General features: G+C 38.2%; 1 protein-coding gene across 4 annotated transcripts in view; it reads left to right on the top strand.

Moving 5' to 3' along the window:
* Positions 1-27097, top strand: part of LOC112046735 (SH3 and multiple ankyrin repeat domains protein 3) — a 243023-nt gene that overhangs the window by 208767 nt on the left and 7159 nt on the right. For all 4 annotated transcript variants that reach the window (XM_052881938.1, XM_024083512.2, XM_024083521.2 and 1 more), the window contains 20 exons: positions 1437-1562; positions 5300-5480; positions 7973-8292; positions 9932-10126; positions 11486-11552; positions 13097-13348; positions 14354-14539; positions 16111-16232; positions 17306-17406; positions 18936-19140; positions 19626-19731; positions 20350-20457; positions 21109-21201; positions 22399-22494; positions 23643-23772; positions 24140-24272; positions 24646-24757; positions 25014-25168; positions 25375-25491; positions 26306-26433. In XM_052881938.1, coding sequence (XP_052737898.1) covers positions 1437-1562; positions 5300-5480; positions 7973-8292; positions 9932-10126; positions 11486-11552; positions 13097-13348; positions 14354-14539; positions 16111-16232; positions 17306-17406; positions 18936-19140; positions 19626-19731; positions 20350-20457; positions 21109-21201; positions 22399-22494; positions 23643-23772; positions 24140-24272; positions 24646-24757; positions 25014-25168; positions 25375-25491; positions 26306-26433 — 2933 coding nt within the window. The remainder of the gene's footprint in view (positions 1-1436; positions 1563-5299; positions 5481-7972; positions 8293-9931; positions 10127-11485; positions 11553-13096; positions 13349-14353; positions 14540-16110; positions 16233-17305; positions 17407-18935; positions 19141-19625; positions 19732-20349; positions 20458-21108; positions 21202-22398; positions 22495-23642; positions 23773-24139; positions 24273-24645; positions 24758-25013; positions 25169-25374; positions 25492-26305; positions 26434-27097) is intronic.

Genomic DNA, 27097 nt, shown 5'->3' with positions numbered 1-27097 from the left:
AACATCGAGGAACACGTTTAGGAGTAGGCATGAAAAGATGCCATAAACAGTATCCCTGATAATATAAGATGGCATCGTCGTCTGAAGATCTGTAGAATGTCCAGAGAAAAGATCTCTTATTGGAAATTTCATATTCAACATAACATGCAGTTAACAACATACTTACCGTATGTCTCTTTAAAAGGAAAAAAATGCTCCTTAATTTATAGATTAGATCAGCATCCTGTACATATTCCAGGATGCTGATCAAATGTACTTACAATTCAACACAAAGCTGGATATTTATTACTAGCAGACGCCGTACTAATATATACCTACGGGAAAAGCATTCCAACAGTGAAAGAACTTTCAAATCTGTTCTGTAGTTTCAGAGTTTAGTTTGTAGTTTTAATGCAAACAAATAAACTAACATACCGTAAAATCTTTCTTTTTATATTAGTATAGAAAAATAGCTATTTCCGCTGCGTTGACAGGTACTGTCTCCATGGGTATTTTGGGAATATCCTATGTGCTATGTCCGACTGTCTGACTATTTCGGTGCCTCAACAACCATCCCAGAATTATAAATTATGTTTTACATATACCTATACTTAAACAGATTAGCTACATTTATTAACTTTATCTTTAATTCAATTTTATTACAACTATAAGATGTCGTTAACAGTTGGTTTTTCACTGATTCTAATTAGTTATAATTTCGCAAGTCTACTTGAAATATTTATAAATAACGAATATCACATACGTATTATCTATATTACAACATTACAAAATGACCCATTGGTCCAATACTTTAGCGGCAGGGAACATTAGATAGCTTCTCTCTCCGAAAGGGTACTGTGTTTGAATGCAAACATCTCTGGCAATGTTGCATTGGACGTGATATTCCTCACCGCGTCCATCAATCGTAGTGTTCTAAATCGTTCCCGGTTCGTTAGGACTCTGCTTGATATTCGCCGATATGAAATCTGTTATCTTATTTATTATTTACTGCCTTAACTCTTTGCATACTAGATGATACTAGAGTGATTATATTTGATGACGATTTTGACTACCTAGTGCGGTCACATATCATGTAAATGTATGCGTATGAGATAACAGAAAAGATATTCCTATTCCGGGTTAATATCCTAGGACTATTCTAAAAACTAGGACTTCAGTAGTACCTGCCAAGATGTACCGCCAAATCAAGTATTCCAACATAAATAATTATGTTAATTCATATAACATACCACGTAAAAACTACTAGAATAACAAAGTACCCTGCAAGTCAGCCTTAAGCCTATGCTAATTTTGTCAATAAAAAAGGAGTTCTAGCACAGAAAACATATGTACAAGTAGTTCTAGTCAAATTCTTTTACTCAATTGGAAATTCAAAGTTCCGTAAAAAGCCCTGTATTGAAATATTCTTGAAATATGGAATTCTTCATTGTTCACAGGACTTGAAAGAGAGCTTCAACTATGGCCTGTTCTGCCCCCCAGTCAACGGCAAGGCCGGCAAGTTCCTCGACGAAGAGCGGCGCCTCGGGGACTATCCCTTCAACGGACCCATCGGACACCTCGAGGTAAGGACCTGTGACGTCACATTAAATAATATAAAAAAAAATTCTTAATATATGAATATTACAAAGAGAAAAAATTCAATTGTTTTATTTGCATTGAATAGGCTCTGAAACAGAACCGATTTGAAAAATGCTTCCACTGTCAGAAAGCTACACTAGCCCCGAGTAATATAGGCTATATTTTATTCCCATATTCCTACGGGAACGGGAACCACGCGGTTGAACCGAGCGGCGTCTGCTAGTAAGGATACAAATTGTCGACATTATTAAGAAGAAATAAAGGCCTTTTTTATTTTTATTTAGTAAAAACTTAATTGTTCATTTTCATTGTCACATTTAGGTACGTGTTATTAGACTTGCTGATTTTGTGGCACGTTTATAAATCAATTTTGGTATAAACAAACAAACATGTCCATAAATCAATGGGCATTTTGTTTTCAAGCGTGTTCTACCTTTGCGTTTGTAATACCAACGACCTTATAACCAATGGAATTATGTCCATATCAACCAATTATTAATAATCTAGTATGCTTTAATTAGAGAGTCGAAATCGAGAGTTGTATTCTATACTATATTTTAATGAGGTAAAGTTTGTGGTTTTTTAGGGGTAATCTCCGGATATACTGAACCGATTTTGAAAATTGTCATACCACTAGTAAGCCCCATTATTTGTTAGTGTCATAGGCTATATTTTACCCACTCATTCTCACAGGTAAAACCACGGAGCGGTGGCTAGTACTGAATAAAATTACTTATTTACTTAAGGATAGTTTCTTCTTCGCAAGTAACAGTCAAAGTAACGTCATAAATCAAAAGTGACGGTCTTATACACTGATAAATAAAGTCTTCTTTACTACTTACTACTTTTACTGTTTCATGAAGAAACTGGCTGAAGCCAAGAAAGCTGTAACTGGCTGTTACATGAAGAAATGTTTTGATTGGTGTTCGAATGTTCGATAAAGAAAACAAAAAGAAATGTTGTGTTGTGTCTTAGGTGTTGTGACTCTGGTCGTGGTAATTTTTAATAGTAATTAGCTATTTCCTTGTTTAATAGCTTATTTTCATTGAGATCGAACATAGATATAAAAAAAATATTTTCTCTCAAAACAAAACACCGGCTTCCATTATTTTCCTAAGTATACCTATTAGAAAAGTACTTGCCTATATTTTCACTCCTAAACCGTTGGGGCATGTTTTAACAAAACCAAAATGACGTCCTAAAAATAGACTTTAATACTTTTTATCTAGGAAATTGGAAGGTTAAAAAAAACTTTAATGTTATGGGTGTAGTAATGTTATACAATTAACCAAATCTGTCGATGTACAAGCTATTTAAGCATGCCGGCATGCATTTTTCGTGCAATGAGCATGTGTGTCAACCATTAGGCGACGGGTTGGCCAATGATCACAATATAGTCTAAGAGCCGGCATCAGAAATATACCCTCATCTGTTATTCATTAGTGCTATGAAATAAATGATAGATAATGTTCACAGTGACACATTGCAAATAGCCTAGTTAAATTGCGGCCAAACACATTTTTCATACAAAATCTAGGAACCTTGAACTTGATCAAAGGCAACTTAATACAGAATAAGCTTTCATTTGACATATTAGACGACTAAGTAACTGATTAGGATATATAAATAACATTGTTTATCTGTATACATCTGACAACCCCACAGTTGCAATGTGCAAGCAGACAACCTTTACTTTATCAATTCTTTTGGGTATATTCTATTAACTAGTATAATACTACGATTTTTTTAAATTAACCAATGAAAAAAAGTAATAATCATTTAATACTGTACGGCTGCAATTTAACTTGGCAACCTATTTGCAACCTAAATACAATATGAATATTTCTCATATGAGAGTATAAACTCCTTATGCCGTCTCTGGTACTATCACAGACGTTGACATTTTTCAGATGTCTACGATCGCTATCAAGTCTCACGGCCTCTCCAAAAAAACTAGTTATAATTGCTCCATCGGTTTTACACCGACATAAATGGCCGCTTGCGACGCTCGCGGGAAAACATTTTTTTTTAAAATTGGTAACAGGTTTTGCCAGCGAAATTGTAACGTCAAGATTTAGTTTTCCGCTGTGATGCTTCTATTTACAGTTTACACTGTATATACTATAAGTACTTACTTATATTGCCGCTTTGAAAACCGACAACCAAGACATTTCATAATATACTAAATGGGTACATTTAAACTTTCTTCATTAATAACTATAAGTACGAGTAGATGATACTCGTAAAAGCTATAAGCATAAACGTTTCTTATTATTTAACTTTAGTACCTACTAAGTATACTTATTAAGCGATAATTTTGATACATCAGAAACAGTACTTTTAGGAGACTCAGAAGTGATTACAAAAATAAGAAAACTAATGTCGATCAAAGGTGATTCACAACATTTGTCAGGACAATTTAAGTAACAAAACAGAGTGTAACCAAAATAAGACCCTAGAATGGCAGAGAATAACCTTCAGTGAAGTCACGCACTTGTGAACGTTGTGTGTAGGGTCGAACGCCACGAGCACACTGAAGCCGTCCATACCGCAAGTCGTTGCAACGCGGCGATAACAGTACTGCTGGGTATACCACATTACAATCTGCTAATGTAAAATCTAAATATAAAATCCAATTTCTAAATACGTTCGGAACCCTAAAAATACTTAACAGTGTTTCAGTATTATTTCGAGTATTTTTACTCGCAAAAAATCACATTGTCGCTAATAATACATAATTATTTGTACCTCCGAGTATATATAATACATAGGTATTTGATACTTCATAATCCCTGCGTGGGTGCGCGTAAGTCTACAACCTTCCTTATTGAGACAAACAATTACCGGCAAAGTCTCACTCCCACGTAGGTCATAACTCAGACACATAAAATTTCATACACCCATAGATCACAGCCGTCTAGTCAGCAAATAACACGCGCAAATAGCAGGGGATTTGTTATACGAACTTATTGCTTTGCCGGGAAAAACAATCATTTTACTGTTCCAAAAAAGATTTTGTTACATAACAAATAAATAATAAGGATAAGAAGTCCATTTCACACGTTCTATTATTACGTATCGCCCGGGAATCCAAAACAATAAACACTTGGGAAATTTATCCGGGGATAGGTGGCAGGGTAAAAGTATTTTTTTGTGACAAACCTTTTAAGGAACGCTTCGTTGGAAGGCTTCGGCAGCGGCTAGTTACCATCCTACCACCAATTTAGCGTTCCGGTACGATGTGTGATTTTCATCCAACTCCTAACAGTCATGTTAGCTCACTTTCATCTTAGATTGCATCAACACTTAGTGAGATTATAGTCAAGGGCTAGCTTGTTAAGAATAAAAAAAACTTTGTTCACATTTCCTTTCCCATATTCCACTTAAATGAAAGGAGATGATGATCAATGTCGCGATCCTTAAAAGATTTGTCACAATATAACGCCATACTGATATATTTTTTTAATTAGAGCATTAGAGCAACACACACATTAGAGTAGTGTAATTGGTCTATAGTCTAGCAAGTTCGACGACACTCCCATGATATGCGGGCAACGGGGGGGAAGACTGCGTGGTTGTGAAATCGTGCGTGCGGAGAAGTGAGGTGCATCAGTCCTGGGAGTGTTACGAACAAAGTTGCCATGCTATAATCGCCAAATTAAGGTTGCCCCTTCAAATGAAAAGTTAACTAAGACATTAATGATCATCACGGCTTTTCCAGTTGAAATACAAACGGCGGGTGTACAAGATGCTGAAGCTAGACGACAAGACGATGAAGGTGCTGCACTCGCGAGGAAACTTGCGGAGATTCATGGAACACGTGACGCACGGACAGATCGACAAGATCACCAAGGCGTGCGCCAAGGGACTCGACCCCAACTTCCACTGTCAAGACACTGGCGGTAACTATATACACCAATTTTTTCGGGGGGGGGGGACCCTATACTGGGGGACAAGAAGGGTTATGTGGGACTTACCACTAAATCCCCCACGGTGACCACGGACTACCCTCAGCGTATTTTGGTAGGATCCGAGACCTCACTTAAAATCGCCGGTGCCTCCGTTGCACTATGCCTATAGATTTTTTTTTTAAACTATACATCTAACATTAGGTTCAATCAATATAATGTCCGATGTGTATATTCTTATGGAATAATCAATCCAGTTAAAAACCTTTATAGTTTAAACCTTTATAGATTGTAGTCAAGACTAACTTGTAAACAATAAAAAAAAAACTTTTATTGAGACTCTTAATCATTTCTAGGTTGCATAGAAACATGAATTTAATTTGCCATCTCTTCTCTTTGTTTAATATATTAGTTTGTTTAATAGTTATTACGAGTAGAATAGTTCAGACGCCCGGTGAAAATCTCCTACTACTTAGCTTTTTGATTCCCTTCCCTTTAAATTAAAATTTTCTTAATGCATCTCTATGTCAAAAAGCGAAACTACTATCAAGGTTGAGGTTTTTGGTAGTTTATGAGTACCATTATTAGTAGGTATACAAATAGATTCTTAGATATTGCCCTCTCATGTAAGTACTAGTAAAATTCATTCAAATTGATGTTACTTTTAACAAAGTTAAAAGCTAATTATTTCAAAGGAAACCAAGAATACATTTTAGTTGTCTCTAAATTGAGTTACGAGATGATTACGATTTGTTACAAGCGCAATGTCATGTCACGCAAAGCCTGATTCACTGAGCACGGCCAAGATCAATACGCTTCTAAATATACCCATTCAGTACGTGGAATTAGAAGCAGTCACGACTGTTGCAAATCTCGCCCCAATAACCGCCTTCGTTCATACAGAATCCAATGACTTGTTATACATAGAGAAGCCATCATTATCATTCTGTACCGATGTTTTATCTCCCATTGTTTCACCTTTACTTAGTACTGACTACTTGTTACGCGTAATCTGATCACCTGCTTCACTAATTTAGACCTTATGTGATACTCTTATGGTTTATTATATGTTGTGCGTGTCAAAAATTAACTTATTGAATAGTATTGTATCAGTTTCCATTGTAATACCATGCCGTATCAATCTAGCGTGGATAATCCGTAATAAATACTTTGACCTTGAAAGCAACTGAAACTAATTGGCTATTCATACGGATACTCGTCTTCACGTTTTGTACATTTCTTTGTTAATTAACCAACGTTTAGTATACTCTGTAGTAAGATTCAACACGACATGATCACGATTTGCTTAACAACAGTTTGTTCTGTGTAATTTAATTGTACAAGTTTAATACAATTAATCATTAATTAACTCTCAGTAATTGGGTCTTTTGTTTATAACTATTACTTTCTTTTTACTGTTACTTTCTTTTATTCTAACAGATGATCGCAACCGCATGGTAATCAATTCTTTTCCACGTCCAATTTAAAACAATGCCTATAAATTTTATTACCTTTATCTTCATTCACATAACATAATATTATATGACAAAAAACGTAATTAAGTTCTACGAATTTACCGTGCAGTTTCAATTTAACAATGACATCGACTGTTTTATTAATGTCTTACTTAATTACTTGCATGACATTGCGCGATGTAAAAACTTATTTTTTGTGATATTTTCAGAAAAAATAATTCTTTACATCGCGCAATGTAAAGAATTATTTTAGTAACAAGAATCGCATTTTGTTTGTAGTACTTGAAGTCTATTTCTTTTGGTAGATAAAATACTTGTGGTTAAATTAATGGGGCTATTAATGAAACCATAAGTGCTTTTATCAGATATCTGATTCTGACCCTTATTTGCAATGACGTAGCTACTTAAGCTCAGGGGGGGCCTTCGAATCCTTACCAGAAAATCACGATCGAACTGAACTTATTAAAAAAACCGATGATAAAATAGCTCAGTATTTTTATGTATTTGTGTATTTTCAATATTTTTACTTGATAAAACCTAACCAGCTTAGATAGTAGGAGGCCCAATTTTTTATTCGCGCCAGGGTTGGTTACCTAGCTACGCCACTGCTTATATGTTAAGGTTTTTTTTTATTCTTTTAACAAGTTAGCCCTTGTTTACAATCTCACCTGATGGTAAGTGACGATGCAATCTAAGATGGAAGCGGGATAACTTGATAGAAAGAGAATGAAAGTCCACATTCCTTTCGGTTTCTACACGACATCGTACCGGAACGCTAAATCGCTTGGCGGTACGTTTGTCGGTAGGGTGGTAACTAGCCACGGTCAAAGCCTCCCACCAGCCAGACCTGGACCAATTAAGAAAACCTTAATCGGTCCAGCTGGGGATCGAACCCAAGACCTCCGTCCTGTAAATCTACCGCGCATACCATGGAGGTTGTCAAAATTAATTAAGGTTATCTAAATTAATTAATTAATTAGAACTTAATCAGAAAATCATTTCCAATTCCAGAAACACCTCTAACAGTCGCAGCTGGTCTAAAATCTCCCTCCAAAATTCTAATAGCCCTTGTGAACGGCGGAGCACTCCTCGACTATCGGACTAAAGACGGCACTACGGCGATACACCGAGCGGTCGAAAAGAACTCCTTAGAAGCGGTCAAAACTCTATTGGAACTTGGCGCGTCACCAAATTACAAAGACAGCAAAGGATTAACGCCCTTATATCTGTCAGTTACGAACAAAACGGACCCATTGTTGTGTGAAACGTTGCTGCACGACCACGCGACGATTGGCGCTACTGATTTGCAGGGATGGCAGGAAGTACACCAGGTACTACTTGTATTTAATAATAATAAATATCTATAGTTTGTCTACTTGGTTGAAATTCTATATATGCCTCAGACCAATTATGGAAGGACCTGTATCGCACTCATAGTCACGAACAAAATTGTCTGTCATTTTCTGAAGAAAACGAGCTTAGATTTGGTATATATCTTATACTAAACTAGAATTTTTGCCCATTTTTTACACCATTTAACTACACAAAAAGGTATTTTACGGAGCTCTTTAACCGACGAACACGATTACAACTATTTAACATCGATTCTATAGAGACAGATTTTATAATCGCATTAGATCGTTGATCATATACTTTGACAGAAAAGTAACGTCCAGCGAGGTAGGTCCTATACAATAATTGGTCTGAGATATATGCAGACTGTACTCGTAGTCTGTAGCATGTTTATTATGGACCCTTATTCGCACTAGATTTTTTTTTACGAACGTTAAAAAAGCGTTTAAATATAGTATGAAGTTATATGAAAGACTATTTCCGATGCTCAAAATTTAAAATGCAACACTGCTAGAAAAAAAGCGTCATGTTTTAAAAACGCTGTCGTGTGAACATATATTTAAAAATGCATTTGTTATATTTGAACGCTTTTTTAACGTCCATTAAAAATCTCGTGCGTATGAGGACTTGAGTTAGAAAAGAGGAATAATGTTTAAGCAGTCAGTTTACGGCTTGACAGCCGATAAAACTGGTCTTGTGTTGGTCGCGATCGGCATTATGTTATGCACATCGCAACCACCACACGATCGGTTTCATCGGCTGTCAAGCCGTTAGCGCTGTAGACATGCGAGCTTAGTTGATCGTCAGTGGCTGACATGACACTCTCCTGAAAAAATGTTGTTATGAGTATAAATGTACAATCATCATTGGATTCATTGGTAATGTATAGTTCGCGTCATGGCCATAAATTAAAAACATAAACACAGGTTACTATTCCAAATAGTTTTAAGTTAAGGCGATGCAATGTAGCCATGAAGTTCTCGTAAGACGTGAACGGTTTTGACGTCCTCCGTGGCGCAGTGGTATGCGCGGTGGAATTACAAAACGGAGGTCCTGGGTTCGATCCCCGGCTGGGCAGATTAAGATTTTCTTAATTCGTCCTGGTCTGGCTGGTGGGAGGCTTCGGCCGTGGCTAGTTACTACCTACCGGCAAAGACGTACCGCCAAGCGATTTAACGTTCCGGTACAATGTCGTGTAGAAACCGAAAGGAGTTTGGATTTTCATCCTCCTCTTAACAAGTTAGCCCGCTTCCATCTTAGACTACATCATCACTTACCATCAGGTGAGATTGTAGTCAAGGGCTAACTTGTAAAAGAATAAAAAAAAAGAAACTGTTTAGTAGTTATCACATGCTAAAGTCAGAAGAGTATCTATCTCTTGACTTTTGCATGTGAATTTGCGTTGTACCCTATGTAAGCATGTTGTGTTTGCTTTAAGTAGGCACAATTACGTGAGGATGAGAAGAAGCTATTTTTTTAATATATGTTAGATTAAGTATTTGTGCCACTTTAGCAAACCAATAAAAAAAAATAAAAAAAAAAATCAAGAAGTTTCACGTCAAAAAAAGATGATGGAGTTGGAGAATGAATCATGAGAAGTCTTGTAATCTGTTGCAGGCGTGTCGCAACGGCCTGGTACAGCACCTGGACCACCTGCTGTTCTACGGCGCCGACATGAACGGGCGCAACGCGTCGGGCAACACGCCGCTGCACGTGTGCGCCGTCAACGCGCAGGACTCGTGCGCGCGCCAGCTGCTCTTCCGGGGCTGCGACAAGGAGTCGCTCAACTTCGCCAACCAGACGCCCTACCAGGTACTTATTTAAACAGGACACCAACAGGTTACACAACCAGACGCCCTACCAGGTAGTTATTTAAACAGGACACCAACAGGTTACAATAAAATCTTACATCTATACTAATATTATAAAGAGGAAAACTTTGTTTGTATGTTTGTTTGTTTGTAATGAATGGGCTCAAAAACTACTGGAACGATTTTAAAAATTCTTTCACATTATCTACAAGTAACATAGGCTAAATTTTATTTTGAAAAAAAAACGGTTCCGTAAGATATTTGGGGTTTTCTGACACAAGGTGTAAAAAATCAACCAGAAAAGTTACTTATTGTTCTTACGCTGTCTAAACTATAAACGATAGAACCATAAAATGTTCTAATTAATTGTAGATCTTAAAAATATCTACAAAAAAGTCCGCGACACACAAAACTAGAAAAATGTATGGGAATGACAGATCTTGGTCACGTGACCTGTCGGTAGCAAATGTTTTCCCATACATTTTTCTCGATCTTAGAAAGAAAATCGACGTGCCACTTGGCTATAGGGGTAGTGGTGCTAACATGCGACCAACGAGATAATTTCGTGAAGAAAAATACGAGAAACGTCAACCAATCGCGGCGCAACCGGAAACGCTATCTCTTTCACTGATTAATTACACTCACACTAATATTATAAAGGTGGAAGTTTGTGTGTAAGTGTGTATGTTTGTTCCTCCTTTGCGATGCGGCTATTGAAGCAAAGTGGCTGAAATTTGGAATGGAAATGGATTTTTTTCTGGATGCTACGTATGCTACTTTTCATCCCGAAAAATCCATGGTTCCCGCGGGACTTGTGAAAAACTTATTTCACGCGGACGAAGTCGCGGGCGTCCGCTAGCATACTATAGCGTCACCGTGGAGGCTTGGCTCACTGAAAAATCTCAAACCTAATAATTATCATGTTTACTCTACTTATTATCTAGTAAACTTACTATCTAGTAATCTAATGATTTTGCAATTAAAATAGTGTTTGTGAGCTAACCGACAGCAAAATCTCAACATAGAACTTAAAGTGTCTCTTTTCTACTGCTGTCACCTGTAATCATTACTTGAGAGACTAATTATTAATTAAATCAAAACAGAACACTATTTTGATTGCAAAATCATTAGATTACTAGGTTATAAGTCAAATCGCAATAACTAAAACGTAAACATGATAATTATTAGGTTTGAGGTTATAGATTTTTCAGTGAGCCAAGCCTTCACGGCGACATATATGTTTCTAAAAAAGTGTTGGCAACTCTTGGCCTGGCCCATGTGGAGGACCTTTAAAATTGGCTGATAATGATGATGCAGTAGGTAAATCATACATTCTTTTATGACTTTTATCTTCTTTCAGGTTGCTGTAATAGCTGGGAATTTAGAATTGGCAGAAGTGATAAAGAATTACAAATCGGAAGAAGTCGGTGAGTTAAGACTATTGACACTGCATGCCGCTGCCTCTTATAAATCTATTATTATTTGATGCATAAAATGTATTTTGTGTTTAATATCTGCGTTAAATGAGATTTCTTTATTTTTCTCCAAAAAAATCGATTGTCTGTAAAGTCGGTTTACTGGCGATAGTTGAACGTGACAACGTCTTAAAAAAATACTGATGGAATGGTTGCATTTTTCAAAAGAAAATGTTTGTTTTTCTAAAATACTGTTTAATAATCTTCATACACCAGAATATACTTTATTTCTTGTAAAAGTTGGCAACCCTAGACGGAGGGAACGACGCATGACGTCATCTTTTTTCGAGTGTGCAGCTGGCTCCATCGAATTTTATGACGTTGTCACGTCAAAAATATTATGTTACAAGCTTAATGTTTGTAGGTATTTAAACTTTTTAGTTTTATTTAATTAAATTAGACAAAATGTTTTATGAACGAATTGCGTTCGAATTGTAATTTATCATGTACGCTAACCTTTATTTCGTACACTTTGCTCATTTATCGCAGATGTTTTTAAATTAATCACCTACATAATATTTCAACGGAAATGCTTCATATCAATAGAATGTATAAAAACATTTTTTTATATATTTAATTATAGTGTAGCGTCAATAACTATTGCATGAAACCATCCATACTAACTCTATCGAACTCGAAAGTTAAATTTCTATTTCATTGCTTACTACCATAATGGTGATGGTTGTATAATGAATATTTAGTAATATACTTTACATTTATGAACGAATACGTTTTTATATATCGTCATATAATTAACACAATACACATTTTGTTCTACACAACCCAGTATATGTGTACAGGTGTATTTAATTTGTTATTTTAGGTAATATATTTTATTATAACGTATTCAGTTATATGTATTTTAATATTTGTGTTTATAGCACGTTTATTTCGTTTCTATATATTTTTATATAATTTTATTTACTGATTTTGGGGGAATATTATAGATTTTACATTGATTTATGCGTTTAGTAAAAATGTGACTTTGTGGGATTGGTTGAAAATCTTTGATATACCCATCTGTGCAACAATTAAATCGTAAGTAAATGTGAAATGTATTTTGTGACGTCATATTTGACAAAGGATATGGTTGATGTCATAAATTGCCTTTACGTGTGTTGTTACGATTTAAATGTTGGCAAAGGACGATAATCGCACTGTAAAGCCTTGAATTTTGTATTATACATTTGAAAATACCATGGCAAAAGAAATACAAATGACGTCACCTCCGTCACGCACTTCTGGTAATATCTTCATAATATTATTGAAAACAGAATGCTATGTGGTGCTACAGAGACAGTGTTATGCAAGAGAACACCATTCTAAAAACTTTCAACATTCTGTTAAGAATATAATAAAACCAGTAATAAATATCCCAAACTGTTGATTTGTAACACCACAGAAGAAAAAACAAATTATTTTTATTTCCTTTCTTTCTTTTCCCGCACGGTTTGTTTTACTATTAGTTTGTTCGGTTCTTAACAAAACGATTGCAGTGCCGTTCCGCGGGCCGCCGCGTTACAACCCGAAGAGACGCTCGGCCGCTTGGGGAGGCTGGTGGAACGCTGGAGACCGATCCTCCCTTGCCTCCTCGACGAGGATCCCAGCTGAACTGGACGCCATATTGCGAAGGCCTCAAGGATCAACCAACTCGCCCTGCAGCCTCGAAAGACCTTTCTCATCAGCATCCTCAAGTATCAGCGACGCTTCCCACCCCAGCCACGAAGACGACGCGAGCATCCTAACAGGTAAAACTCAACCTCCAAGGTAACAAAGCTCCGAAGTACCCACTGAGTCTCAGAACTTTGAATATGTTAGAAGTAACTACCATTCTCAAAAGCTAATCTCTTTAAATTAAAATTGTGCTCAATTTATATTATAGCACTACCTGCCCCATCAAAAGCCAAAATAAGGGCCAGTTTTAATACGTATTGGTGAACGAATTACATAAACGGCTCTATCCAAATGAAGGCATTAATCACAAAATACATTCCATTTATTGACTTTAAAATGGGCACTAAAAAAGTTATATTAGTTGCGATATCTTTGAAATATGACCAATATTCTTTAAAAATATATGATTAAACTTTATGATATGATTAACTTCAAAAATTGGCAAGATGGCACAGTATTCTTCTTGTTAAATAAATGATTCATGACTTGTTTGTCTATGGTACGCTACTTCTACCATAGTCTAGTTCTGAGCCCGCGCACCGTACACGAGTCCGTGCGACAACAACCATCACCATGCACATCACAGTCACACCATCGTTGCATGTTCTGTGTTGATGTAATTAACTCTAGATGTTTCCACGGTCCGCTTGTTCGCTTTTCATACCTTTATGGAACATTTTAAAATTTTCTTCCCACTTCTGATGTTTTCGTTGGGATGTTTTTGTTCCTTGTGTGACCCCTATATTTTAAATTTTACCTTGTAACTCATAATTTAAATATAAACTTTATAAGCACTAAACGCTAGTAATACACGTAAAATCGCATCTCGAGTCTTTGAAAACATTGATTGATATAAAACTTTGAAATACTTGTCTTTTATAATGCCCTTGAACTCTACTACCTTCCCCAAAATGTAGTTTGTGTGTGTGATGAGGAAAACTCTTCACACATGGTGAAATATTTCCAATTTGACTATAGTTTAGTTTAAGTCTATTGCGAATGAAGTTGTCGGTCTCGAACAAAGCAATCGGTCGGCGTATATCCAACGGTACTGACGGGCGGGCTGGCGCTGTGCACAGATAAGAGCGCGGGCGACACTAGCGACATCATCTCCGACTCGTCGGGCGTGGGCACCAGCAACTCCGACACCACCACGTGCTCGCTGCAGACGGCGGCTACCGTGGTGTGCCTCACGCCGTACGAGCCGCTGCCCGCCGCCGCCGCGCACGGCCACCTCAGGCTCAACCAGGGGGACATCATCGAAGGTAATCTATATACAAGTGGCATTTTGAGATAGTTCTCAAGATGCCACTAGGTACTCTACTCAATCTATACTAATATTATAAAGCTGAAGAGTTTATGCCGTGATATGACCTCTGCCTCCTATTCCGGAGGGTGTGCACCTCAGTTGTATGCATTTTAAGAAATTAAATATCAGGTGAAGGAATACATCGTGGGGAAACCAGCATACCAGGGAATTTTCTTAATTCTCTGCGTGTGTGAAGTCTGCCAATCCGCATTGGGCCAGCGTGGTGGACCCTAACCCCTCTCATTCTGAGAGGAGACTCGAGCTCAGCAGTGAGCTGAGTATGGGATGATAATGATGAAGAGTTTGTTTGTTTGTTTACTTGAACGAGCGCATCTCAGGAACTACTGGCCTGATTTGAAAAATTCTTTCAGTGTTAGATAGCCCATTTATAGAGGAAGGCTATATATTATCTCCGTATTCTTACGAGGACACGAACAACGCGGGTGAAACCGCGCAGCGTCAGCTAGTAGTTTATAGAATTGCATTCAGACTCGTTTTTGATTCATTTCAGCAAGAGTTGACTACAATTCGCGCCACCATATATCTCGTGACTCTTCAAAGACAAACAAAAGTCCTATAACTTTTTAATGTCAATGCAAAGAGAGCAATATTTCCGGTTCGGCGTTGTTGTTCGACAATACTTACGTTATTTTGTCGATAAGATATAAGTCGTGGTGCGCATTCTAGGCCTACAAGGTTTTGCGATTAATCTCAGCGTTAGTCAGTTTGAGATAATTTAATTATAAAGAAATAAAAGAATAACTCCACGCAGTGTAAATAAAAAGGAACCAACGAAATAGCATTCTTTAGAATGCTATGAATTTTTGTTTTTACAACAAAGCTTTCTTTTCCTTCAAAAAGGCGAATGGCGTGTGCTAGGATTAGATAAGACATACCTAAGTCAATCATCAGTTGGATGGAAATTGCAATTTGCAACCTAGATCACTTTAGTGCTTCAGGACCTTTTTTAAGTTTTCAGTAATCGGATTACGCGAGTAATTTTGATAAAAAATGTCTATCAAGGGTGTAATTCCTAGTTTAAACATAATAATATTACTAAAAACATTAATTATAAACTAATTAACATGTAATACCATTAAACCATTAATCATTTTAACTATTTGTGACAAATAATTAACTAACCTAATAACTGAATCTAATCTTACAAATCAACTGAGCACTTATTGTAATGTTCTAAATATTAAATTAGTTACTTATGAAAATATGACGATTTTAAGAAAGGGATAAATGTCCAATATAAAACAAAAATGCAATCTTCCAAAAAATTTAGAAATCTTTAAACTAAAATATCTGCAGACTACAGACACAAAAAGAACATGTATATTGCATAGGTACTCGATTCAAAATAACCGTTTTAATACTTTTCGTTTATTTTCTAAAATTAATTGATATACTTTATATTTTATAGAATTAGATTGGTAGTCAGGAAGGAAGTCAGTTTCTCCCTTAGAACACAGTTTGTAAATATTTTTTTTAATAAATGATGATTTTTTCGTATGTGTGCAGTAACGGGAGCGACGGACGACGGGTTCCTCGAGGGTTCGGTGCGAGGCAGCGGCGCCAGCGGGCTGTTCCCCACGCACTGCGTGCAGGAGGTGCGGCTGCGGCAGAACGCACATCTGCACCAGGTCAGCAACCCTCTACACCATACCTAATACAACTAGCGACGTGTAAGAGTAGCGACACATCTGCGGAACGTTTCGGTGCGGAAACGAATGCGACGGAATTATCGATCGGTGTGATACACCACACGAATTTATGGTTTTTCAAGTTCTTTGGCCACATCTCCAGAAATCAGGATTCAATAGAGTGGTTGGTAGTACAAGGCCAAATCGAAGGCAAAAGACGCCGATCTCCGACGCTGGACGGGTTTAGGCAAGGCTGGTACACAATCATCCCTAGTGGGGTGTTTCCATAATGCAGCCAACCGCCAAAAGTTGACTTGAGGAGCATTGTATAAAAAGAGTCGCTCGTCATCGCTGCAACCACGACCACTATGCCAAGATTGTACGATTAAGAAGAAGAATTACACCAGTTTTTAACTATGCGCGCATAACTTTCGGTTGAGTAACGTGCCATATGATGTATCAGGGGCAATTGGTTTAAACATTACGAGCATTTTCAACCAAGCGATCCGCAGGTGTGTCCCTACGATTAGTCTAGAGCTAAACGAAACGCGGAATTGCGCATGGGTACTGTCTCACACGCATTACACGCACACAAGTACACTGGACGTGAGTGGAGTGTCATATCAGTGCGGTTGATGGAATACAACTGGAGATCCAATCTCCACTACGCACGCCCGTGCACTTCTAGCCCGCCATGATACCATACTTTTGACTGCTGCGCAATAACATTCAGCGCTAGAGTTTCGTGCCAGCACTTGTAGCAGCTTTTTACGACAGTTTCGGGAAAATACCTACTACCTGCATATTTTCATGATTGCTGGTGTTATTAAAGACATGTGAGGCTTAACACATACGCCTTAGAATGATAGACACACTTTCAATAAAACTACAAACAGAAGAACACGTCGCAGTACCCTGCAACCTGATATCCATTTATACATAGTGTATTTAGCTTAAACAAAACAGATTTGTCTTCTTTGGGTATGACATTCTTTTCTCCTGATATTGATGCATTTTATTTTATTTCAAGATCAATTAACAGATAGTGTTAATTTCTGTGCAAACAATTTCAGGTGCTATCATCAGGACCCATCCATCATTCGCGTGTGACTGGCAGGCGAGAAATGGCGCTAAGTAAAACTTACAGCGCGACAGCTCCCCGGATAAAGAAATCGTAAGTGTTGGCGACAACTTCTGCAGTACACAAATACAATAATTATTCTTTAGGGTCTAGGGATTATTGTTTATTGGCCCTATCCCTCAGATTTCCAATAGAATTAATGTACCTACTTTTTACACTTTTACAGAGTAATAGAAAAGTTTGATGTACAAAGAGTTTATCACTCTCTCTTTATATATTAAACCTTATTTTTGTTAACCACGATTATTTATGGAATTGATATCTTTATATATTTTCTTTATGATATATTTTTTTTCCATCCCAATTTTCGATCTCAATAAAAAACCTACCTATATGTCTCTTTTAACTTCTACTTATGTATGTTAGAAGCATGAGAATCTGTCCTATATATCCAAAGATATATCCAAAGATGTGCGAGACACACACAGTTCTGTTGCTCTTCTTTTACCGCTCCATATAATATTTTTAGTAATTTTATTTAAATGTCAGACATTTGATACGATTCTCTTTTAGTTATTAAATAAAATCACAATGCACTTTTCACGACAATTCTCAGAAAATAATAAATATATCTCATCCTCATTATCAACAAAGAGTTACAATTTATTCTTCAACTCAATGTAAATCTTTAGCAGATAAAGAACTAAAGAATCGTTTGTTTAGACTCCAGCGTCTCTGTATAGTAACAATAACGCATTCAATAGTTACAAACAAGGCTAATAATTTACAAACACTCTTTATGTACATTCATTTTAGGTCAGTCGCGAAACATGTTGACGCTTCTGAAGACAACATTTTTACATTTGCGGACGCATACATTTATTTTAAATTTTCAACGACTTGTCATCCATGCAACAGTTTCAAAAACCAAGAAAAAGGAACAATTATGTGCTTGTCCAAACAAATATACAAACGCGTGTTTTCTAACAGTGCTCTCGGTAGGAAGCCTTTATGCTTTTCGTCCGCTCGTCATATAACATTTGTTATAAACGAAAGGTATTAAAGTTATTTAAGGCTTACTACGTGTTAATATTATCTTCCTGTTAATTGTATATCCGTTTGTTTTGTGGCTTTTTCATTTTGTGCCTATTTCCATACTTTATTGTGGTTTGATATCTTTTGTTTTAAAGGTTTATGAAATCGCGCCATTGAATGTTAGTTTTGATTCCGCGAGGTATTTGGGCAAGTGGGAGTATTGATTATTTCTTGCAAGTTCTTGTAGGCGGAAGTTCTTCTACTCAAGCGGCCTTGACCTTGACATTGACACATGCATCTTAATCAAATTACCACAAAAAAATACGAATAGACGGTGCATTGAGTTTGTTTGTTTGTTTGCTTGAAGGCGCTATTCTCAGATACTACTGGTCCGATTGAAAAATTCTTTCACTGTTAGATAGCCCATTTATCGAGAAAGGCTAAAGGCTATATATATATTATCCCCGTATTCCTAGAGGAACGGAAACCACGCGGCTAAAACTGCACAGCGTCAGCTAGTGTACTATGTAACTTGGGTTTGTTATTTGTTCATAGCAGTGTTCATGACTAAAATGACTTGTTTACAGATATGGAAACATGGAAACTCGAACAGTAGTCCTACATCGTGCGCGACGAGGCTTCGGCTTCGTGCTCCGCGGAGCCAAAGCGTCGTCACCGCTGATGGAGCTGCGGCCTTCGGAGCGCTGTCCCGCGCTGCAGTACCTGGACGATGTCGATGCGGGGGGCGTTGCTGACCGCGCGGGACTGAAGAAAGGAGACTTCCTTATAGCAGTATGTTTTTGTTATACTTACTACTAGTTTGTTTTTTTTTAGATACGACAATGGTAGCAGAAATCATTGATTATAACAAAATATAGTAGTGATTTGTCTAGTGAAAGCAATTTCATATGCACATCTTTTATCAAGTACTGAGCAGTATTTCAAAGTGAATTTTCGAAAGGGTGTGGACTTATTCGCAATACCTGCCCCGACTCCCTCGTTAGCCCAGTGTATTCGTATTTTATTATTATTATTTATAGTTATCTCGTTGCTATGGAACTGGTTTCGTGTCCTAGATTCGGCTATTTAATAAAAGTTTTTTTTTTTTCAATAAATTCGCAGCCCGAATAATTGGTGCTGATATACCCTCGTACCTCAGAGATAAGAATCAGCAATAGAGTAAAGTGGGTCTAAGCTTCTAACGAAGGCCTGGCATTAAGTCAATTCTAATAGCTTGTTAGAATTGGCTGATGACTTCATGACTCCGACATTTTCAGATCAACGGCGAGGACGTGTCGGCCGCGTCGCACGAGCACGTCGTGGAGCTCATCCGCAGCTCCGGCGCGCTCGTCTCCATGACCGTCGTCTCGCTGAATAGCCACAGTAAGTCTTTGTGAAATCTATTGCTACTCGACAATCATTATCATCATCATCATTATCAGCCTATGGACGTCCACTGTTGGACATAGGCCTCTTGCATGGACTTCCAAATAAAACGGTCTCGAGCCGCCAGCATCCAGCGGCTCCCTGCAACCTGCTTGATAAACTCGATCCATCTAGTGGGGGGTCGCCATTCCAGCACTTTGGGACCCCAACATCCATCGGCTCTTCGAACTATGTGGCCTGCCCATTGCCACTTCAACTTCGCGACTCGTTGAGCTATGTCGGTGACTTTGGTTCGTTTGCGGATCTCCTCATTTCTGATTCGATCACACAGAGAAACTCCAAACATAGTTCGCTCCATCGCCCGCTGAGTGACTTTGAGCCTTCTAACTTAACTACTAAACTCGACAGTGTGAGTTTTCAATTCGTTTCTATCTATCTCTATCTGTAGTAACGTGTTAGAAAGAGAGAGATATAAGAAGTAAGAATTTCAATAGAATATTCTGCTTTGCAAAACCATGTAGATATTATTATCAATTGATTCGGAAAAGAGGTTATCAGAACTGTTACCAAGGTTTATGTTACGTCAAATTTCTAAAAATGATACAATTGTTACAGTTAGCACAGAAAACAATACGTGTACAGTGCCGACGAGTAAATCCCAAAATCAACTGTCAAGTTCAGGGCGACCGTACGCCGCGACGTTGCCTAGAAAAGCAGCCGGTGGTATGTATCAGGGGATCTCAAACAACAAACTACCATATGTAATAAAAGCCACACTAATAGTTTAGGATTTCGTCTTAGTCACGCCATAACTGCGTCTCGCATCCTACTACTCAACCAGCACGGGCAGTCAGCAAAACAATAACTGAACATAACATAATATGTATAATGCAAATCATAATAACAAAATAACTAAGTAATATAATGAAATAATAATGTTTATTAAAAATATAAAGCCGGATTCACATTTGTCAGACGTGTCCTGTCGTAACGCATCAGAACAGAATCAGTATACATACATTTTGTAAAGTAAAGTGGTCTTTTATTAGACACAGGTATTTCCAGGTCGTCATTATTGACATAATTTTGTTATTGTACGATCATCATGATCATCATGGCTTAGCATGAGTCAACGAAATGTTATCGATTCGATATCGATATGAAATCATAACGAGTACGAGACAGAAAAATGTGTATTTGATGGTGATGAAAATTGATTTGAATTTGGTCGTCAATGTCTTTCACTTTATGAGATATATTGTTGGCGCATCCTAAGTCTACAGAAATGCATTATTTCAGCGGTAGCACTAATTCTGGCAAAAAATAGTAATTGTAAACCACTTCAGTACCTAAATTGCACACCATTCCGCCCAGGCCGCAGCCCCGCGCCCGCGCCGCCGCGCCGCGACCCGCGCACCACCCTCAGCGTGGGCCGCGCACGGGCCAAGTCCATGGTAGCTGGGCTAGGTACGTCACATTAACTACGCTATTCAATTACTAATAAAACTTCGTCAAAGCAGGTTCAATAACAAAATCATCTAGTAAGCCTTACTCAATCTTAGGTTCTGCCTGATTGGACTTTATTAATGGATACGTACGAGAAACATTATAAAATCCCAGCGGATGTCGCTATTTCGAGATCATTTTCCTTTTGTCCAAACAAACTAAGCGAATAGTACTTGTAGAGCTTACTGTGCCGTGAGAGACTAACATTCCGAAGGACCACATTATAAAAGTGTACATAGATGACCTAACAAATGAAGTAACTAAAAATGGCTATGTAGTTAGTCTGTACGCAGTAGAAGTAGGTGCGAGAGGATTACCAGCAAAATCTCTCTATAATTTGCTTAAAGACCTTGGCATCTCTAGAAGTACAGCTAGATCTATATTAGAACGAGTATCCAAAGCTGCTCTAATAGGATCCCACCAAATTTGGCGAGGCAGGGAGAACAACACGAGCAGCGAAGTTTTTTTCTTAACCATACATCCTGTAGTCACAAGTTCAGGACTCTGCTCGGAGTTTTTCTCTCTACCGCGCGATAGACCCGGCATCCGCACGGTGAATCCATGGAATGCTAAGACATTCGTCTCTTTCTTTTAGTGTTACTATGCAATTGAAGTGACAACCATATTTTCCGGTCATTTCTTAAATCAACATTGTATGCCAAGCCGAAGGGCTTTTTGCTGTTAGACCGTTTCAAATCCTCCATGTGACACGTTTAATGTATTCAGTCCAGTTTGGGGTCGAACAACAGCGCTTTTCAGTGCCATTACAGGAGTTAGGACCTCAAAGTCCATTAGATTCAACTTTTCGACTCGTTAAACCAGGTTGATAACTTTCTTTATTCAGCGAATTACAATTCTGAGTCGATCACTTAGAGAGATCTAGATTACACAACGGGCATACTTGTACAGCGCTTTGTCGCCCTCTGTGCGCCTGTGAGACTTCTTCTAAGACACATAGTAGCTCTTAATTTGGTTAGCCAGAAAATTATGTCATTTCTTTAGTCCTGATCCAGGGTTGTACAACATTTTACATTTCTTATGAAATGATAGATCTAGCTGATGAGAAGAGAGATCTAGATTACCCAAGCCTGAGAAACTGTTGAAGATTTGTCTTATAAAATTGATTGCTTTGCATAATATTTATTATGTAAATTACAGAAAATGGCGGTGAAAAGGAAGAAAGTTGTGAGCCTTTAAGTGTGGCTGGAAAGTCGTCATCCGCTGAGTCGGTGCAGCTGCATGGCGGCAGCAATAGTGAGTAACGTTTTATAACTATACCCACATAAAAATATTTTTAGCAGAAGGCTTCAAAAGTGGATTTTAAAAAAAGAAAACCTAAAAAAATAATGTCGAACATAGGTTAATATTTGTCAGGACACTATAATTAACAAATGGAAATTTTGAAATAAATGAATTTTGACTATAGTCAATAGTCAAAATTCATTTATTTCAAATAGGCTTAGTTTACAAGCTCTTTCGAAACGTCAGGTAAATAATATGAAACTTAAGATAATGGTGATAATAATTATTCGAAAACTTAAAATTAAAGTTACGAGGGTTCCAAACGCGCCTTGGCCCACAACAAACTCAGCCAGGTTTATCCTTTTTTAGTTTATCACCATTATACAATAGGTTTATAAGTAGCCTGTCATGTAATACATTTCATTTCCAAGCAATTTTGTCATATACGTAATCATTGACACTATAATATGACTTTTCTTTAAGCTTATGTTTAATAAAAACTTTGAACTTATTGAGAGACATGCCAGTGATTTCATGTGGCAGTTTATTATAAAAACGTATTCAATTAATTGCCCTTAAAAGAATTACTAATTTTTTGTAACCTATTAGTGTGGTGTGCAACAATTTTATTTTTATTTCTGACATTAATATTATTGCAATCACACCTTCTTTTAAAATTTCCTACGTTTTTATGTACATATACTAAATTTTTAAATATATACTGACTATGCACAGTCAATATTTCTTTGAATTTTTCCCTTAACGACTCTCTAGGCCCCATTATATATATCGCTCTTCTGCAGAACAAAGACACTATCAATATATAACTAAAATAAGACCCTAGAATAGCAGAGAATGACCTTGAGTGGAGTCACGCACTTGTGAACGTTGTGTGTAGAGTGAAAGGATCCTTTACTGTTAACAAACACTCCCCTTTTCCACTCAAGTCACTCTCCCCGCCTATCCCAAGCAACCCACAAAAAATTACACAACAAGCAATGTGGGCGGATCGAACGCCACGACCATACTGAAGTCGATCGCACTGCCCCGCGCGCATGACTTCACATCTGACCAGTCTTTCCCCTCCCGTCGCCCGCATATCATGGGAGTGTCATCAACGTACTTGCCAAGCTATACTTTGTTTATTTCATCGTCCCCAGGCGGCACGCCGCTGTCGGGCACGCCGGTGGCGCCGCGCACGGCGTCCATCCGCGCGCGGCCGGTGTCGGGCCGCATCACCGCCGCCGAGCTGGAGGAGCTGTTCCAGCGGCAGGCCGACGCCGACAACACGTTAGTATGCTGCTGTTTCACCGTTCTTTTTGGGGGCCTTTTCCGCACTTGGTCGTTATTGGCCGTTGTGCGTAGGCCACTCAAGTCACTGAATGCCTCATGGAGTGCAGCTGGGAGCAAAAGAACAGCAACATTAATCTACAGATTGAGTTCAGAGCAAAAATTACTAGATTTTTAAGTCGTACCATTTTATACATTAAATTCGGAAACCAAATAAAATCACTATATATTCACAATATAACAATCACAATATCACATTTGTTACTTTACTCTTTACCGTAGACTACGTCCACTTATAGTTAACTTTTATTTTATTGTCCTTAGCAAGTAAAAGAATAACTTCAAAACTCCTGTTGTATTTATGCAGGAATAGTAGTGGCGCCATGATGACGCGATCAGCTTTCCAGAGTGGCACCGGTCCCTCCCCGCCGTGCTCGCCTGCCAGACCTCCGGGAAAAGTGTACGCGTCAGTGGCTGAGATGAAACGGAATAGGGGGAAAGTGAGTATTGAAGTGATAATCTAGAAGTTGCATTGTAACTATGTTAGTTAAACAAAACTTTAAATAGACTTAAAGTTTTTTCTTTACTCTACATACAAGACTAACTCTAACTTAGAATCACTCGCTACGCTCGTGGGTCAATTGTAGTATTCTTCGCTTGCTCGGGATTCAAATTTCGCAGCGAAAATTAACTTTGCTCAAACAAATTTAACAACGTGCTTTCTTCATTTTATTTACTGTTAGTTATACATTTCCTTTAACGATATCGGAATTCTTGTAGATAGACTGTTATATCCAGAATATTGGACGATTTTAAAAATGAAAAATCCAGAATGAGTTTTGCCTCATTAATCTTGGTCATTCATTATGTCAGTTCTGGAGCAAGTCTTCGGGCTCCCTGCGGCGGGACTTCCACTCGACGCCCGACCTGGCGGCCGAGCTGGCGGCGCACCCGCCGAGGACGCGCTCCAGTGAGGACGTGCACGGTAACTGAGACACCACAATACTAACTACTCCTAATTCCTACAAAAAGTAGAAGAAATATGCATGTAGTTCTTATATTTAATCAATTTTTAAATTTGACAAAAGTTATTTAAAAAAAGACACTCTTTTGTTTTAACAACACTATAAGCTACAAGCTTTACCTCTTTATAATATTAATATAGATTATAGGTATATTTTGTATACGTATATTATGCAAATATCTAAATAAGATTCTATTCTGTTCTATTCTTACGTCAGGGTCACAACGCGGTCCGCCGCCCGCCGAAGCGCCGCCGCCGCCGCCCGACGCGCCCGCTTCGTCGTTCCGGCCCGCAGCCACCGCCAAGCTGTACGCGTCGCCACGAGACCTCGCCGCTGTTGCGTACCGGCCCGCCAATAGCAACGAACACACCGTACGTTGTACTGCTATAACAGCACGCTGTCTGCATGAATTTTCTATGTTCAATGAGAGAGAGACAGACAGAGAAACACGCACACGCCGCACGGCTTACAACTGTAGCAAAAAGTGTCGTTACAACTTTTGGTCTTACTTTTCCGTCTAGCCCCCTTTCGCCCCCTTTTAGTATTGCTTGGATACTAAATTTATTAAACTGTTCAGTTGCGCAAGGCGGGTCCGCTGCGCTCGTGGTCGGGTCCGGCGCGCGCGCACTCCGCCGACGACGCGTCGCACCAGTACGCGCAGCCCATCAACCTGCACAAAGGATTTGTGCGACAGGTAATTACATCCAATATAAAAAAAGCCGTGATAGACAGTGAATTCCGGGGTGTGTGGTTTTGAATCCGGTCCGGGGCTTGCACTTCCAACTTTTCAGTTGTGTGCATTTTAAGAAATTAAATTTCACGTGAAGGAAAACATCATAAGGAAACCTGCATACCAGAAAATTTTCTTATTTCTCTGTTTGTGTGAAGTCTGTCAATCCGCATTGGGCCAGCGTGGACTAACCGTTCTTATTCTCAGAGGAGACTTGAGCTCAGCAGTGAGCTGAATATGGGTTGATGACGACGACGATACGAAAACCTGGACCCAAAAATTTAAAACCAATTAACACGTAACCTAGTTATCCAAGAAATAAGAGTTCAGAGATGCACAATGTTCGTCCTTCGCGTATCCTCACACGACCATTCGCCAGATTTAGAGAAATTCTCTGCGTAGCGAAAATTTGTTAGCAACTTAGCTGTTAGCAGCAACTTTTTTACCCCTCCTTTCTCTCTGATAGGTGAGGTTTAGCTATCAGAGGGAAAGGAGGGGTAAGAAAGTTGCTGAAAAAATATCACGTGATTAATGGATGTACTCAAAGTTGTTAAATTTCGACAGAGTTTGCTCACACATCGCATCATTCAATGTAAATTACAAAGATGCATTACTACTACTACTACTACTACTACTACATTATCTCTCAAGAAAACATCTACTCCTGGAGATTTTTTTTGCATTGTGAATCTATAAGCTGAGCTATCTGAATGCTGCACTGTGTGGCTCTCTCAACATCCTTCCCGACTGTACCTAAAGCGTATCGTGTAATTTCCAGAACTCGACCCCAGCGCCGCCCATCCCCGAGCCCGACTACAGCATGTCGGAGTCTGACGACGACACGGCGCCCAAGCCCGTGTGCGAGCCGGTGCCCGTCGCGGAGACCAGCGCCAACAGCAACACCAGGTATACATCTGCTTCTAAAATTGGTACAGCTTTGGTTGTAAGTGTAAGATGTATAGACAATTACACAGGCGTCTTTGTGTGTGAAATGATGGAGATAACTTTCCCAGCAAAGCAAAAATTAACTATACAGAACAGGTTGCATTGTATTATGAATGCTGCTGGATTGGATATAAGACCTTCAATTCTCTCTCAATTTTTACACACACTTAGTGTGTCCGGATCTAAATATCTTTTGCTACCCAAGAATCTGCATAAATTGAAATTTATCCAAACTGGAAGCGGTAATCATTTTAGAACCTTTCTTCTAGAAAAGAGCAGGTTTACAAATTTTTCTTCTAGTGAGAAAATTTAAGAATGAACTTAGATTAACTCTGAATACCTCTTGATTCTAACTGGAAAAGTATAACCGTTTTTATGCCAATATCTGTAATGTGTGCAACTCCTAACCGTTACATTCCGATTTCAGAATTGTACCAATTTATGCAACTATTCACGAAAATCACGATGAGGAGATGAATTATTATTATTTATAATGATTGCATGTTATTCTAAAGGTATATCTTCGTTTGAACTTATGATGCCTCTGGGTCACGCTGTGTCCATCCATTGGGAAATGTTTGTCTTAATGTTGTCATGAACTTTGTTTTACAATCTTTCGTACAAA

This window comes from Bicyclus anynana, chromosome 6 (genome assembly GCF_947172395.1).
Source record: "Bicyclus anynana chromosome 6, ilBicAnyn1.1, whole genome shotgun sequence".
Taxonomy (NCBI): Eukaryota; Metazoa; Arthropoda; class Insecta; order Lepidoptera; family Nymphalidae; genus Bicyclus; species Bicyclus anynana.
The sequence above is the reverse complement of the archived record's forward strand: the minus strand, read 5'-3'. Positions and strand labels throughout refer to the sequence as shown.